Source organism: Chrysochloris asiatica, unplaced genomic scaffold (assembly GCF_000296735.1).
Source record: "Chrysochloris asiatica unplaced genomic scaffold, ChrAsi1.0 scaffold00178, whole genome shotgun sequence".
NCBI classification, from domain to species: Eukaryota; Metazoa; Chordata; class Mammalia; order Afrosoricida; family Chrysochloridae; genus Chrysochloris; species Chrysochloris asiatica.
Genome location: NW_006408696.1, coordinates 1,983,314 through 2,001,610, shown reverse-complemented (window position 1 = coordinate 2,001,610; position 18,297 = coordinate 1,983,314). Strand labels below are relative to the sequence as shown.

The 18,297-nt window shown below is 42.1% G+C and overlaps 1 protein-coding gene across 2 annotated transcripts in view; it reads right to left on the bottom strand.

Annotated features, from left to right (window-relative positions):
- The window catches only part of METTL9 (methyltransferase like 9), a 50,940-nt gene extending 46,143 nt beyond the window's left edge, over window positions 1-4,797 (bottom strand). For both annotated transcript variants that reach the window (XM_006871949.1, XM_006871950.1), the window contains exon 1: window positions 4,459-4,797. In XM_006871949.1, the coding sequence (XP_006872011.1) occupies window positions 4,459-4,623 (165 nt within the window). In that variant the 5' untranslated portion in view covers window positions 4,624-4,797. The remainder of the gene's footprint in view (window positions 1-4,458) is intronic.
- Window positions 4,798-18,297: the final 13,500 nt, after the last annotated feature.

Sequence of the window (18,297 nt, the reverse complement as noted above, 5' to 3'; positions counted from 1 at the left end):
TTTATGTGTGGACACAGAAATCTGAATTTCATGTACAAAATATACACTTTACCAAACATTAGCTCTGTTTTGTTTATAATCATTTAAACTGCAGTACTATTCTTACTTCCTAGGCTGTACAAAAAGGCCACAAGTCAAATTTGGTCTGCAGGCCATATCCTTGCTCCATGAAGCCCTGCCTCTCAACTGCCCAAACTGACCCATCATTTAGCATGCCACATCAAGTTATGTGGATGAATGCACTAGACTGCAAAGTCGATTTGAACCGCAAGGTCGGCAGAATCTCACCAGCCCACTCCACAGAAACTCTCTACTGGGTTGCTACGAGTCAGAACTGACTCGATGGCGCTTAACAGCAACAACAACATTACTATAGTTTCAAAACTGTGTGGTGCTGTTGGATAAGGTTGATGGTTCAAACCTACCGGCCACTCCTCAGAAACCCTATACTGGGTCGCTATGAGTTGGAACAGACTCCACACATTTAGCAGCAACACAGTCCAAAGAGGCCTTGCATCTTCAGGCTCTATGAACAAAAGAGCAATTTTCTATGAAACGTTGCCACAAATTTCTCTTTTAACCACAGAACCCTCTACCATAATTCCCTAATGTTGTGAGGTGCCGCTGAGTGGGTTCTGACTCATAGCGACCCAATATAGGGTTCTAAGGAACAACTGGTGAGTCTGAACCACCAAACTTGTGGTTCAAACCAACTCTGCAGTCCTGTGCTTATCCTACAGTGCCATACCAGGAGTCCATAATTCCTTAATACCCAGAAGGAAATCTTCAACTAAGTATATGGTTCAATCAAATCCATAAACCAACTTTTCATGTAACTTCAAAAAAGGCAGATGTGGGTGGCTAGGGAATCCACACACCTAACACCAGAAAACCTTACATAAAATTATTCATCTGAAGGGGATAGAATGTTGATGTAGTTACTTCACAAGCAACAAAGTTATAAGGCAAACCCAGGGTCCTGGACTATAAAGCAGGTAACAAATCCCACTTAGAGAGGGCAGCCCCCTACTTCATCAACTGTGGTTTCTATACACACTTTTCATTCATTGTAATCTTCATTCATAGACACTTAATTTCATAACGCAAATGTATTCATCTCAAAATATCTGGAGTCATTATTCAAAGTAAAATAGTCAATTCTCCCTAAACTTAGAAAGCACCAGATGAGTCACAACATCTGCCAAATTGCTAATTCAACTGGTTGTTAATCCAAATTGTTAATTCACCTCAGATGCTTAATGGTATCTGAAACCAGTATTAGTTTTCCACAGAACCCTGATTTGTTGTTATTGTTGTTAAGTGCCGTTGAGTAGGTCCGACCCTGTACAGGGTTTCCAAGGAGTGACTGGTGAGCTTGAACTGCCGACCTTGCAGTTCAAACAGCTTTGCAGTCCAGCACATTAACCCACAGCGCCACACCAGGACTCCTGATAAACAACTTCAAAAAGGCACAAAATGTGAAAGTATCTTGTTAGAAGATATTCCAAGGCTACAGCTATAATTCCACCTGTTGTTGTTAAGAGCTGTCGAGTTGATTCCTATTCATAACAAACAGTTTCTGAGGAGTGGCTGGCTGGTGAATCTGAACTGCCAACCTTATAGCTCACAGTCCAGTGCTTATCCTACAGCACCACACTTAAGTACCACAAAAGTCAAATTGCTTAAACAATAATTTTTATTATCATTATTATTAAACTTTTTATTGTGAATTGAGTGAAGGCTTACAGAGCAAATCATCAGTTTCACATTCGGCAAATCATATACTTTGCTTCATTACAATGAATGCAATCCCCTCCATGTACCATCAGTTAAAGGAGTCCTGGTGTGGTGCTGTGGGTTAATGCGATGGACTGCAAAATCAGTTTGAACCACAATATCGGTGGTTCAAGCTCACCAGCCACTCTTGAGGTACACTATACAGGATGACTATGGATTGAAATTGACTCAATGGAACTTAACAACCACTACCACCAGTTAAGAGTATTTTTACCCTCTATTCACTTTAACTCTTGCATTCCTCCCTGTGTTTCAGGATACCTCCTTCATCTTTCCTCTGCAAACCTCCCTCTTGTATTTGCCTTTGCTGTTACCAATGTTAAAATGTATCTCTCCTCTAGCCCTGAATAATTTTTCCTCCCCTTTCCCACCCCAGCCCCTGCAAAAAGAAACTTTTTTTTTTTTAAGAAAAATTTTCTTAACTTGTAATATTGATCTCAACGATATTTGTCCTTCTGATCATAGTTTTTCACATTTTAAAATAAATCTAACCCTTTTATGAGCACTGGAAGTGTATCAAGTAGAGACCGTCACAGCAAGTGCTACAATAAACACTCAAGAACTAAGAGACTCAACCAGAGTTCCAGGTTAAGCCCTATTTTTCCCTACCCAGGATGTTATTTCCATTAAGTGTTTGCCAAAGTGACATTTCTAGTACATCATTATCCCTATTCCCTAAGGGTATGTAACATTTTGATGATGCAGTTATCAGTACCGTAGCTTTATTGTTTCTGGTAAGAATAAACTAGAATAATAAATCTGTAGTCATTATGGCGGATTTTGCGATGTGAGATTGCCTATGGACTTTATACACCGAAACTCAAAACTCAATTGCCATCCAATGGATTCTGGCTCATTGGGACTGTATATGACAGAGCAGAATGCCCAAAATCTTAAGCAGAGTATCACATCTTTCTCCAGAAATTGGTCAACTCAAACCATCTACCTTTCAGTTAGCTGTCGAGCGCTTTATCTATTGTACCACCAGGGTTCCCTTACTTTTGTACACACTATACCCACCAGCTGCTCCTGGGAAACTCTATACAGGATCGTTAGGAGTCTGAACCAACTAAAGGGCACTTAACAACTATTACGTGTCAGAACTGACTTGACAGCACTTAACATTAACGCCATGGAGTCGATTTCAACTCATAGGGCTGATAAACTATCCAATTGCGGCAGCTAGGGGTTTACTGGACTCCTGGTGTGGCATTGTGGAACCACAGGGTCGGTGGTTCAAACCTACCAGCTGCTCATTGGAAACCCTGTACAGAATTGCTATAACTCCGTGGCACTTAACAACAAAACAACATGGTTTGCTAGAAATTTAAAGACATTTGGTGGTGTTGAGTGATGCAGAGTCAGTTCCAACTCAAAGACACCCTGAATAGGGTTTCCAAGGCTTTTTATATCTTTGCAGGAACATAACACCTTATCTTTCTCCCCTAAAGACGTTTGCTGTTGTTGTTAAGCACCTCCAGTAGGTTCTGAGGATTTCTTTAAAGATAGGAAAAGGATCGTTACAAATATTTGCTTAATCAAAACTATATGTTACTTTTGTGAATGAACTGTTTTATGTCCTTCCTAAATAATTCATTTTCATTGTAACACATGAAATTGACCTGGAACACACTCTGAACACCTGGACTAAGTAACACACACAAAAAAGCAAGAAGTCTATGAAAATGACCATACCACAAGATGATATGGAGAATAACTAGCTACTGATCTCAGAAAAGGTTTATAATGTAATATAAATGCAAGCTATTTTAAGTCAATTTTCTGGCAGAGTCCAAAACCTCTTTTAAGTGAATATAATGCATATGACCAAACCCAAATATTTCACTCTTGCGTTGTTGCTGACCTGCACATACTTCTTTTAAACAGCCTGGAACTACAACTACAATTCTTAAAAATAATTCACTCCTGACCAATTCTGTTCGAAAAAAACCCTTCCTGTAATAGCTTGCATCATCTTCCTCTCTATACATCTTTACGGTCAGATACCTAAAGTTTCAAGGAGGTCTCTCTTTGGTGGGAGGGGACGGGTGTGAGGACCTTTCATTATGCGCTTAGGGAAAATGTCACCCGAATAAGTCCGGGTAGTTAAATGGCTCACGATGCATGTTTAAATTTCTTCATGACCCTTTGTACGTTCAGAGATTCAACCAGACAAAAACGGGGCTGTCCAAAGGTTAGGAAGACCGTTCGGGTCATGGGTTTGGTCTCGCCTTTTACATTTCAGGCCTCTGTGTCAGGAGCGCGCCTCTCGCCACGCATCGGCCCGAAGTTGCCAGCGTCCTGCCGCCGGGCGCAGCCGCCGAGGGGGCCGGGCTTCCGCAATCTCCGCCGGGGACCCGGGAACAATGCCGGGCTCCCGGGCGCCCACGCTCGGGCCCGGGAGGGGGAAGGGGGAGCTGTTCTCCGCCCGCGCCGGGAACAAAAGGCGCCGCGGGGCCAGAGCCGTACGCACGGGGGTCGCGGGGCCGGCGCCCGGCGGGGAAGTCGCGAGGAAAACTTTCCGAGGGGCCGGGCGGCGGGGTGAGGGCCCGGCTACTCGGTCGCCCGGCCTCTCGGCACAATAGCCGGGCCGAGCGCGGGAAGGCCGGGCCGCCACGCCCCCGCCCCGATCCCGACCCCGGCCAGGCCCGGGCCCCGTACCTGGTGGTTCTCCTTCCTGCCGCCTGCGGCCGCCGTCGGCCCGCCCGGACCACTCGTCATGTTCACGTACAGGGAGCGGGTGAGTGGACTCCGCAGCGTCCACATCCTCCGCGCCAGCCACACGGACGCCAGGCTCAGGCACAGCCAGCCCGCGAACAGTCTCATCGGGGGCCGCGGCCACTCACTCCGATCACCGCCTGCGCCGGGGCGAGGAGGAGGAGGCGCCACCGCCTCCGGCCACCGCCGCCGCCGCCGGGGCTCGAGCCATCGCTCTCAACTTGCCCATCCAGCCCCTCCAGGGCCGAGACAGGGGGCGGGGAGGAGAGGCCGGAGCACAGCTTTCCCACCGCCTCCTTCCTTTCCGCTCGCGGAACGTCGCCGCCCGCGGCGCCAGTTTCCACCCGGAGCACTTACGAGTTGTTGGGGCGCGTTCTCTCCGGGGCGCGCTCCCCCGGTCCAATCAGCAAGCCGACTAGGAGGCGGGATAAAGGGAGTGCGCGTTCACCAGCGCTCGACCCCGCCTGGCGTCTCCACCGTGGCTCCTTATAATGGCGGAGGTGATTTAAATTTCTTAGCGGAGAGGCTAGCGCTTCCAAAGATGGTCACTGAAGCCTCCCCTCCCTCCAAGGTGGTACTTGCAGGGCCTCTGGTCTGTCTTCGCCTTAGTCCTTGCCACTGGGCTCCTCACTCCACCCCCAGAAAAGACTTGCACTTTGTTCAACAAATTGACGGGAGGTGGGTCTGATCACTTTCACTCTGACCCAACTCCTTCCCAGGAACAAATGAGGCCAATTCCTAACTGTTAGGAGCTGACAATTGAGAACCCTACCCCAAGGTGCTGCAAGCAGACGAACTTGTCTGCTTAAATCTAGGGGAAGAGAATACCGCCGCCGCCGCTACCTTCTCGGTCCTCCAAGCCTGGCCAGTTGCTGGCTACCTGTCTCTTAAGAGGCATCATTGAGGAGAGCTCCGCCTTTGTTAAAAGCTATTGCAGCTGTGGGATCCGCAGGTAATGTTTGAATGTATTCAAGACAGCCCAAAGATGAAGACTCTTAATTATAATCTCTAGCTGCTCTTTCCTTGAAGTCACACACCAAAACTGGAACCAACACTTAAACAAACTCTTCTCTGGAACAGTTATTTCTCCTGATGTTTCCTTGATCGTTTGTAGCACCAGGAGGCATCGCAATGTCTGAAGGGTTACACTATATTCCTATGTCTAAAGTTCTTTCTGCTGCAACCCTAACTAGCTAGTTGTTGTTGTTAAGTGCCATAGCAACCCTGCACAGGGTTTCCGGGGCTGTAAATCTTTACGGGAGCAGAAAGCCTCATCTTTCTCCCGCGGAACTGCTAGTTGTTTTGAACTGCTGACCTTGAGGTTAGCAGCCCAATTCGTAACCGTCACGCTAACCTGTATCATCAGTCCTCTGACGTTAATAACACTTGTTTAATGTGGCGCTGCACGATAATATACTGGACCACAAGATCGCTTTGAACTGCAGGGTCAGCTGTGCAAACCAACCTGCTGCTCTCGGAAACCCTAGACAAGGTCACTATGAATCTGAACTGACTGAACGACATTTAACAACTACAAGGTTTGTTTAGAAAATACTTTGAATTTAAATGAACCCAGAGTAATATAAACACACTTTATTTTAATTCAAAACAAAAGAAATAATCCTTTCTATTAATTCCATAATAAATTTAAGAAATTTTCATTTCTGAGACAGCCATGGGGCGATCAACTGATGAGAAACAAAAATGTTTACCCACAAATATTTTTTTTATTAGTTTCTGGGAATCTTAGCTTGGCACATTTCACAAACAGGAACACCTTTTTACCTGGTAAGACATGTTTGTTGTTAAGTGTCGGCAGTGGTCCTGTATAGGGTTTCCAAGAAGCAGCTGGTAGGTGTGAACCGCCAACCTTGCGGTTAGCAGTCCAGTACTTACCCTACAGTGCCACATTACAAAAGCTCTAACAAAACAGGGAAGGACGGAAAAGTACTTTGTAGTCCTCTCTTTCCCTGGCTGCTTCCTGCCAAAACACAAAGAACCTGCGCCTTAGAAAATCTGGTTCGAACCTCTAGTGGCCCAAATCTTCAAAAAGGAACTATAGCAGCAGTGATGTGACTACAGTTGGTGTCACCCCAACACCCACACCCACCCCACATTGCACCTCATCCTGTACCAAACCAGACAGAATCTTTTGTTGTTAAAATGCCATGAGTCGGTGCCAACTCAGTAACTCTATGCACAACCTAACGAAACACTGCTTGGTCCTAGGCCAAGGTCATTGCTACTGTGCCAATTCATCTCACTGGGGTCTTCCTCTTTTTCTCTGACCCTCCACTTTACCAAACATGATATCCTTCTCCAGTGATTGGTCCCTCCTGACAATGTGTCCAAAGTATAAGAGACGAAGTCTGGCCATCCTGGCTTCCAAGGGGCACTCTAACTGTACTTCTTCTAACACAGATCTGTTGGTTCTTTTGGCAGCCCATGGCACTTTCAGTATTCTCCTCCAACACCATAACTCAAATGCATCAGTTCTTCTACGGTTTTCCTTATTCACTGTCAAACTTTCACATGCATATGAGGTTATTGAAAATACCATGGCTTGGGTCAGATGTACCTTAGTCCTCAAAAACAGTTTAAGAAGACTTGTGCAGCAGATTTGCTTAATGCAATACATCTTTTGATTTCTTGACTGCTGCTTCCATGAGTGTTGATGGTTGATCAGAGCAAAATAAAGTCTTTGACGACTTCAGTCTTTTCTCCATTGATACTGTTGTTAAGTGCAGTCGAGTCGGTTATAACCCATAGCGACCCTGTATAGGGTTTCCAAAGAGAAGCTGAACCACCAACTTTGCAGTTCAAAGGACTTTGCAGTCTAACATATTAGCCCACAGCTCCACACCAGGACTCCCATCTCCATTGATAATGGATGGTGTTTATTGGTCCAGTGGTGAGGATTTTTGTTTTCTTTACATTTGAAGGCTGTGGTCTTTGATCTTCATCAGTAAGTATTTTAAGTTCTCTTTGCTTTCAGCAAGCAAGGTTGTATCATCTGCATATTACAGATTGTTAATGAGTCTTCCTCCAATCCTGATGCCACATTTTCTTCATATAATACAACTTCTCGGATTATTTGTTGAGCATACAGATTGAATAAGTATGGTGAAAGAATACAACCCTAGTGCACACCTTTCCTAATTTTAAACCATTCAGTGTTCCCTTGTTTTGTTTGAACAGCTGCCTCTCAGTCCATGTACAGGTTCCTCATGAGCACAATTAAGTGTTCTGGAACATTCATACTTCGTAATGTTGTCCATAGATTGTCATGATCCACACAATTGAAAGCCTTTGCGTAGTCAATAAAGCACAGGTAAACATCTTTCAGATATCCTCTGCTTTCAGCCAAGATCCTTTCAGCCAAGATCTAACATCAGCAATGATATCCCTCATTCCGTGTTCTCTTCTGAATCCAGCTTAAACCCCTGGAAGGTCTCTGTCAGTGTATGGTTGTAGCCGTTTTTGCGTCATCTTTTATAAAAGTTTAGTCACATGGGATATCAGTGATACTGTCCGATGATTTCTGCATTCCATTAGGTCACCTCTCTTTAGAATGGGCACAAATACAGATCTCTTCCAGTCAGTTGGCCAATGCCTTCAGTGCACCTTGCACTTCTTTCTGCTGTGTATGTTCTTCCCTTTTGGTTTACTCACTCTAGAGCTTTGCACATTTCATTATAATATTTGAATTTCTCTTTTCGAGCGGACCTTTGAAATTTTCTGTTCAGCTCTTGTACCTCCTAACTTCTTCCATTTGCTTTTGCATCTCTACGCTGGAGAGCAAGTTTCAGAGTCTCTTCTGACATCCATTTTGCTCTTTTGCTCCTGTCTTATCTTCTCAATGACCTTTTGCTTTCTTCCAGAATGATGTTCTTGATGTCATCCCACAGTTCTGGTCTTCAGTCTCTAGTGTCTAATGCATCAAATCTGTTCTTCAGATGATCTCTTAAGTTCAGGTAGGCTACAGTCAAGGTCATATTTTGGCTCTCATGGACTTGTTTTCATTTTCTTCAGCTTCAGTCTGAATTTGCATATGAGCAATTGATGGTTTATTCCACAGTCTGCCCTTGGCCTTGGCTGAAGATATGGAGCTTTTCCACCATCTCTTTTCACAGATGTAGTCAATTTGATTTCTGTGTATTCCATTTGGTGAAATCCATATATATAGTCATCTTTTATGTTGTTTCAAAAAGGTATTTGCAATGAAGAAGTCATTGGTCTTGCAAAATTTTATCGTGCAATATCCAGAATCGTTTCTGTCACCAAGACTATATTTTCCAACTACTGATCCTTCCTCTGTTTCCAACATTTGCATTCCAATCACCAGTAATGATCTGTACGTCTTGATTGCATGTTTGATCAACTTCAGAGTGAAGAAGTTGGTAGAATTCTTCAATTTCATCATCACTGGCTTTAATAGTTGATGCGTAAATTTGTATAATAGTGGCATTACTGGTCTTCCTGTAGGCATATAGATATTATCCTATCACAGACAGCATTGTACTACATGACGGATCTTGCTGTGTTCTTTTTGATGATGAATGTGATGCCATTCCTCTTCAATTTGTCATTCCCAGCATCGTAAACCATGTGCTTGTCAGATTCAAAATGGCCAATGGCTGTCCATTTCAGCTCACTAATGCCTAGGCTATCAATGTTTATACGTTCCATTTCATTTTTGATAATTTCCAATTTTCCTACAATCATACTTTGTGTTTTCCATGTTGCAATTATTAATGGCTGTTTGTAGCTGTTTCTCTTCATTTTGAGTTGTACCCCATCAGCAAATGAAGGTCCTGAGGGCTTTACTCCATTTGCGTCATCACGGTCAACTCTACTTTAAGGAGGCAACTCTCCCCCCTCACATTTTGAGTGCCTTCCAACCTGAGGGACTCATCTTCCTGCACTATATCTGATTATATTCTGGTACTCTTCATCATGTTTCAATATTCAGTATTCTGGTTCTGACAGTGTTCCACTGCTATACATAAGATTTTCAGTAACTAAATATTGGGAAGTAGTCTGTCTCTCCTTCTAGTCTGTTTTTCTCTAGCAGCTCAGCTGAAACCTGTTCACCGTGGGAGACCCTGCTAGTATTTAAATACCCATAGCATAGCTTCCAGAATCACAGCAACACACACGCCATCACATTACAACAAACGGACAGACAAGTGGTGGTAACCAACAGAATCTTAAGCAATGTTTATTATCAATTTTAATATAAAATTTTAAAATATAGAAGACTATGTGGCGTAGTGGTTACGAATCGGGCTATGAACCGCAAGGTCAGCAGTTCGAAACTACCAGCTGCTCCGCGGGAGAAAGATGAGGCTTTCTGCTCCCGTAAAGATTTACAGCCTCGGAAACCCTGTATAGGGTCGCTATGGGTCGGAACCGACTCGACGGCACTTAACAACAACAACAACAATGTGATAGATATTAGTCTTCAGCAGCGCTGTAGGATAAGCATTGGACTGCAAACCAGAAGGTCAGTGGTTGAAACTCACCAGCTGTTCCTGAGAAACCCTATACAGGGTTCCTGTGAGTCAAACAGACACCATGGCACTTAATAACAGCATCAAATATGATAAATATAGATGTGAATTGCTGTACTGTAGTACTTCTTAGATTGTATGAATCTTGGCAATTATTTTGAAAACTCTTTCTACATTGAATTACAAAATTGTTAGGAACTGAGCAGAAGTCTGTTTTAATTTTTCTCCTGCTTTCCCTTAATTGCTTAATTCCTTAATTGCGCTCACAATTGCGTGATTGATGTAGGTTCACAAATACTAATTGCCACAATATTGTAACTGAAACATCAGATAATTTGACAAAATGAGAGGCTGTAAAAACACCAGCAGCAACAAAACCAGAACGTGTTTGTTTGTAGCATGTGCAAACGAAATCACATGATTGGAAGTGAGTAATAATGACAGTTCAGGCCTGAGCATATTAGAAGTTCAAAAAGTAAATTTGCATAGTTTTAGTCTTGGAGGTATATCGATACTTGTAAGTTAGGCTTACAAAAATAATATTTTTTTGTTACAACTAGCCACAGGGATGTTATTATTAAAAAATCAAATCTCTGCTGAAACCCCACACAAAAATTTTCTAGCCCATCCCTTTGGTGTTACCCTTTGTGACAGGGTCACCTGGTGTCATCCACTCCCCATGGACATACCTAGTGACACCACTGCACGGTAGCAAATGCAAACAACTGATAGGTTACTGTCACCTCTTCCTCCTGTCGCTTGGAATCAAGGTCACAAAGGAAGACTTCACCTTTTCAAAGTTGAGGGTGGGAGCAGCAGGAGCGTATAAAATGGCATCATTCATTTCTGAAGACAAAGGAGACAGCTGTAGAGCAAGCTGGCCACGCTGAAGCTCAGAGACTGCAAAGTCCGGCAGACAAACAGGAAGCAGCTCGATGTGTAGCCACAAGAGTTTGGTTTTGTTTTAGGGGGAGGTCAGTTGACATCAAGAAGCCTCACATCTCAAACGAGCAGATTTTTGTTCTATACCTTAGCAGCCTAGAACAGTAAACCACTCACACATTGAAAATACTCTACAACAACAATAAAATACGTCCACACATGCTATCTATACTGGGCACAGGAAGAAGCTAAAACCCAGTGTGATCAAAGGATTTGCACAAAGGTAACAGAGCAAATTCAATAGCAGACCTTTTCAGTGAAGCTGGTATCCCAGCTCTTGGTTGTTGGATCCATCTAAGAAGCCTCGCTGCCTCTCTCTTTTTCAGAGAGCCTCCTGGATTACAAATGAGGAGGAAGGAAAACAGCAAGAGTAAATATACTAAGCAGAAGTTCACATGGCCCTTAGAGACTGCCCCTTCATCTGTAGAACTTCACCACTGTGCATTATAACCTCAGTTATTCGTAATGGAGAGGGGAAGATGCACAGATAACACAAAAAGCTGAAGATGAACCAATATCCTTTCTAACTTGTGTGAAAATCACTCAGTGATATTCAAAAGACACATTGCTGGGATCCTTCTGTTGTTGGTTTTTTTTTTTTTTTTCTCTTAAGCTGCAAATTAAGGTATTTTTAATGTCCTCTGTACAACTACGAAGTATATAATGTTCAGAGAACCCAACAAGTGAGAAACTTGGATCTTTACCAGACATGTACCGGACATGCTGGTCACTGCTGGTCTTGCTATCTCCCTGAAGGGATAATAGTCTGAAAAGAAATATCCCATGTGTCCATGGGCTTAGAGTTGTGTATGTGTGTGTGTATGTGTATTTGATTGATCTAAATCACTTTATTACCAATTCTGCTCTGATATTAGCTAACTAACAGATCACCACCAAGAACTGAAGGGGTGGGGCCACAGTGTCAGTGGGTTGGGAGAACTAAGCTACTTGGGACTGAGGGTGAGGTCACCATCCAGGTGTACTAGGAGAATAGGGCCACCCAGCACTGAGACAGGGCTTGTCCTCCCACTGGGGCTGGAAGTCAGGGCTGTAGACCGCCTAGTGGACTCCCAACTACTGACCTTGCAGTTAGCCACCCAACACTTAACACACTAAGCTACCAGGGTTCTTTTAATGTGACAGTGTTGTTGTAAAGTGCCAATGAGCCGATTTCAACTCATAGTGACACTGTATAAGGTTTCTGAGGAATGGCTGGTGGGTTTGAACTGCCGAACTTGTAGTAAAGCTCCTGCAAAATGATTCTCCATGAACTATCCATGGAGCCCATGATGGTAGCTTCTCTTCATCATGTGTCTCCAGAGACTCCTACGTGGAGATTTCAAACTAAGGGAAGCGAATACAGAAGTGGGGTTCAGGAACATAAAATATAAACCTGGATCACAAAATCAGGTAGCAAATTCAAGTTATTTGTTGTTAGCCTGTCTGTTTTTGTAGGAACTCTTTCCAACTCATTCATTTGTCTAACTCTGTGCCAGTCATGGTATAGCTCCTGTTTACTGAGCCTTCCCCCATGGTGTCTCTCCCATGGTAATCACATACCTGTCTCCACTTATGTCTGGAATAGCGGAGAAAGACAAATAACCATTCTCATTTATTCAACAAAATATTTGAGTGCATACCATTAGGCACTAGACTTAGAGGAGTGAAACGCAAATTACATGCACTACCTTACCCTCATAGACCTTACTGCCTTGTAACAAGGCCTATACAACTAAGCAACCACACAATGAATATACCATATTTTACAGTTTGCTGAGTGCTAGAAAGGAAGAGTATAGGAAAACTTGTAACGGAACTTTACTTAGTTTGGTGCAAGAACATAGTATTCAGGGAAAACCGGCCTGAGGACATGTGGTTTTGTGGTCCTCATTTTGACATCCCATTGCTAAACGGTAGTGCTTCCGAGTTGGCCAAGTTCCTCCCGGACTGTAGGTGAACCCTCTAATTGTGACAAAGGTAGCGTCATGCTCTTCAAGCCTTCTGAACTGTGGAGTCATGGTGTGTGTCTCATATGCTTCATGGAGTTTTAGAGAACACTAAGTGAAATAATGTCTGTATAAAGTCCTAGTGTGACACTGTAGGATAAGCACTGGACTGCTAACCATTTAGTCAGTGGTTCAACCAGCGGCTAACCAGCCACTCCTTGGAAACCCCATACAGAGTCACTAAGAGTGGGAACTGACTCGATGGCATTTAACACCACCACCAACAACAAATGAGATAAAGTCTGTATGGTCACCAGCTCCAATGTACTTTGTTGTTGTTGTGAAGTGCCATCAAGTCAATTCCGACCCATCGCGACCCTTTATAGGGTTTCCAAGGAGCAGCTGGTGAGCTTGAACCATCAACCTTGCAGTTCAAACAACTTTGCAGTCTGACGCATTACACCAGGACTCCAATGTACTAGGGGGCTTCAAAAAGTTTGTGGTAAAATGGAATGAAAAAACAATTTAAATTTTTCAAAAAATGTTTTGAAACTCCTTCATATATTGAGCTCTCAAGTAGTAGCCATGTATTTGACCATTGAGTTATAAGACGGAAAAGGAACGTTGTTCTCTAGACAAGCTACCTAAGCAGTCTCTGATGGCAAACTTACTCTTTAAACTTGTTGTTAAGTGCTTACAAGTCGGTTCCAACTCATAGTGACCCTGTATAAAGCTTTCAAGACAGTAAATCTTTACGGAAGCAGAAAGCATCATCTTTTTCCCGCAGAGCAGATGATGTTCTTGAACCGCCAACATTGTGGTTTGCAGTCCAGTGCTTACCTATAGCTATTGCACTCTCCTTTCAACTTAGCCTTATATAATTAAAGACAAATTCCATTAAGGAGAGTCCTTCAACCTAATGCTTCACTTAATTCTAGAGTCCACAAATTAGTTTCACAAACAGACTTGTGAGAAGTCAGCGTTTATATATATATTTTTGTATGGCACATAAATTGTCCTTTTTTAAGACCAGGCATCTTCATTACCTTAAGGGATTAAATATGATGATCATAAATAAATGGATTAATCCTAACTGATGGTGGCAAAAGGCATTTCTTAAGGAACTTTATTATGTCTGTGTAACCTGCCTGTGACTCTGTTTCTCTACCTATTTGCTGTTGTTGTTAAGTGCCATCAAGTCAATCCTGACTCATAGCAACCCTGCATAGAGTTTCCGAGAAGCAGCTGGTATGTTTGAACTGCCAACCTTGTGGTTCGCAGTCCAATGCTGATCCTACAGCATCACACCATATATATACCTCTGTTGTTCATATCAAAAATTGCTTCTGTGATGCTTAAAAGAAATCTGCATATAAAATTGTGTAGGTTCCTGGTATGGCACTGTAGGATAAGCACTGGACTGTTAACTGCAAGGTTGACACTTCAAACCCACCAGCTTGATGGCACTTAACAACAACAACAACACTTAAAAAGAATATATTCATTATATGTATATTTACAGTTAAGTGCAACCAGGACTCCGTATATACCTAGAAATAGGAATATGTGTGTATATATGTCAGTTTGTCATACTGTGGTGGCTTGCTGTGATGCTGAAAGCTATGCTACCAGTATCTGAAATACCAGCAGGGTCACCAGTGGTGGACAGGTTTCAGTTGAGCTTCCAGATTAAGACAGACTAGGAAGCAGAAGGGGCAGGCTACTTCTGAATGTCAAAAGAGGAGCCCCTCAGGTTGGAAGGCCCTCAAAGTATGACTGAAGAAGAGACACTTCCTCAAAGTAGAGTTGGCCATGATGATGTACGTGGAGTAAAGTTTTCAGCACAGCTCAAAGTGAGAAGAAACAACTGCAGACATCCATTTAGAATCGGAACATAGACTGTACAAAGTATGAACGTAGGAAAATTGGAAGTTGTCAAAAATGAATGGAATGCATAAAGATCAATATCTGAAGTAAGCTGAAATGGGCTGGTTTGGGCCATTTTGAATCTGATAATCATATGGTTTACTATCCCAGGAACAACAAATTAAGAAGGGATGGCATCACATTCATCATCAAAAAGAATATATCAAAATCTATCTTGAAGTACAATGCTGTTTGTGATAAATAATATTCATCTGCTTACAAGAAAGACCAGTTAATATTTACTGTTCTTTAAATTTACGCATCAGCCACTAAAGTCAGTGATGATGAAACTGAAGAATTCTAACAACTTTAGTCTAAAATTGATAAAACATGCAATCAAGATGCATTGATAATTACTGGTGATTGGAATGTGAAGGTTGGAAACAGAGGAAAGATCAGTAATTGGAAAATATGGCCTTGGTGATAGAAATGATGCTGGAGAATGCATGATAGAATTTTGGAAGACCAATGACTTATTCATGTAATTACTTTTTAAACATCATAAAAGGTGACTATGAACATGGACCTCACCAAATGGGATACACAGGAATCAAATTGACTACATCTGTGGGAAGAGACAATGGAAAAGCTCAAAACAAGGTCAGCGGTAGACTGTGGAACAGACCATTATTTGTTCATATGCAACTTCAGAATGAAGATGTCAAAATTAAAACAAGTCCACAAGAGCGAAAATATGAACTTGATCATATCCCACCTGAATGTAGAGACTGTCTCAAGAACAAACTTGATGTAGTAGACACGAATGGCCAAAAACCAGAAGATTTGTAGGATGACACCAAGAACCTCATACAGGAAGAAAGCAAAAGGTCATTAGAAGACAGGAAAGAAAGAAAAAACTAAAATGCATGTCAGAAGCGACTCTGAAATGTGATCTTCAGCATAGAGATGCTAAAGCGAATAGAAGCCATGAGAAAGTAAAAGAGCAACATAAAATTTCAAAGGGCAGCTCAAGACAAAGTCAACTATTATAATAAAAGGTGCAAGGATCTGAATTAGAAAATCAAAAGGAAAGAACATGCTCAGCCTTTCTCAAGAAAGAACTGAAGAAATAATTTCAAGCCTTGATTTACAATTTTGAAGGATTCTATAGGCAAAATGGAGGAACTCTCGTGGCGCATTGGGTTACACATAAGTCCCAAGGTCGGCAGTTTGAATTCACCAGCTTCTTCATGGGAGAAAGATAAGGCTCAGAAATCCTATCCTGGGTCACTACAAGTTGGAACTGACTCAACAGCACCCACCCACCTCCAGCAGCAAGATAGGCAAACTATTGAACAAGGCAGAAAGCATCAAAAGAAGATGGAAGGAATACACAGAATCACTGTAAAAAAGGAAATGGTCGATGTTCAGTCATTTCAAGGGCTTGCATATGATCAAGTACCAATAATACTTGATCATATGCAACTGAAAATAGAAGTCCAAAACAAGGAACTGGATATAAACAAGGCTGTAGGAATTGACAGAATATAAATTAAAATCTCAAATTGATGAAGCACGGGAGGCACTCATTCATCTATGCCAAGAAATTTGGAAGACACCTACCTAGCCAACTCATTGGAAGAGATCCACATTTGTGCTCATTCAAAAGACAGGTGACCCAATGGAAAGCAGAAATTATCAAACAACATCATTAATATCACATGCAAATAAACTTTTGCCGAAGATAATCAAATACAACTGCAACAGTACATCAATAGGAAACTGCCAAGAACTCAGGCCAGATTCCAAAGAGGACATGGGACTAGAGATAGCATTGCTGACATCAGATAAATCTTGACTAAAAGCAGAAAATATCAAAAAGATAATTTACTTGTGCTTTATTGACTATGCAAAGTCTTTTGACTATGTGGATCATGACAAGTTGTGGATAATATTGTGAAGAATGGGCATTCCAGAACACTTGAATGTGCTTATAAGGAACCTGTATATAGATCAAGATGTAGTCACTCAAACAGAACAAGCAGATACTGAATTCTTTATAATCAGGAAAGGTGTGTGTCTGGGTTGTATCTGTTGACCATAGTTATTCAATCTGTATGCTAAGCAAGTAATCCTAGAAGCTGGATTACAGGAATAAACACATGGCATCAAGATTAAAGGAAGACTCATCAACAACCTGCGATATGCAGATGATACAACCTTGCTTACTGAAAGTGAAGAGGACTTGAAATACTTTGATGAAGATCAAAGATGACAGCATTCAGTATGGATTGCTCCTCACCACTGGACCAATAAATAACATCATGATAAATGGAGAAATGATAAATGTTGTAAAGGACTTCATTTTGATTGGATCCATTATCAACATTCCTGGAAGCACTAGTCCAGAAATCAAATGAAATATTACATTAGGCAAATCTGCACAAGATCTCTTTAAAGTGCCCAAGAGCAAATATATCAACCATGGTATTTTCAATTGCCTCATATGAATATGAAAGTTGGACAATGAATAAGGTAGACTAGAAGAATTGATGTCTTTGAGTTATGGTATTGAAGAAGTACAGCTCCTTAGAAGCCAGATGGCAAGACTTCATCTCTTATACTTTGTAAATGTTACCAGGAGGGACCAGTATCTGGAAAAGAACATTATGCTTATTAAAGAAGAGAATCAACAACAAAAAAGGGAAGACCCCCAACAAGCCACATTGGCACAGTGACAGCAGCAATAAACTCAAATTGACAATTGTGTAGTTGCTGCAGGACTGAGCAGTATTTCATTGTGTTGTGCATAAGATCAAAGCTATGAGTCAGCGCACACTCGACATCACCTAACAACAATAACAAAATGTTCAGCATCTCTTATGATATCCACTTTGGTCTTTTCTTTCTTTCCTGTCTTTTTAATGACCCTTTGCTTTCTTCATGTATGATGTTCTCAATATGATCCCACAATTCCTCTGGTCTTCAGTCATTAGTGTTCAACACATCAAACCTCTTTGAGGTGGTCTCTAAATTTAGGTGGGATATACTCAAGGTCATATTTTGGCTCTAAAGGACTTGTTTTAAATTTCTTCAGCTTCAGCCTGAACTTATATATGAGCAATTGATGGTCATGGAAGCAGCAGTCAAGAAATCAAACAACATATTGCATTAGGCAAATCTGTTGCACAACACCTTTTTAAAGCCTTCCCAAGGTACGCCTGACCCAAGCCATGGTATTTTCAATAACCCCATATGCATGCGAAAGGTGGACAGTGAATAAGGAAGACCGTAGAATGATTGATGCTTCTGAGTTATGGTGTTGGAGGAGAATATTGAAAGTACCATGGACTGCCAAAAAAACCAAATAGATCCATTTTGGAAGAAGTGCAGCCAGAGTGCTCCTTGGAGGCCAAGATGGCCAGACTTTGTCTTTCATACTTTGGTCATATTGTCAGGAGGGACCAGTCACTGGAGAAGGATATCATATTTGCTAAGGTGGAGGGTCAGAGAAA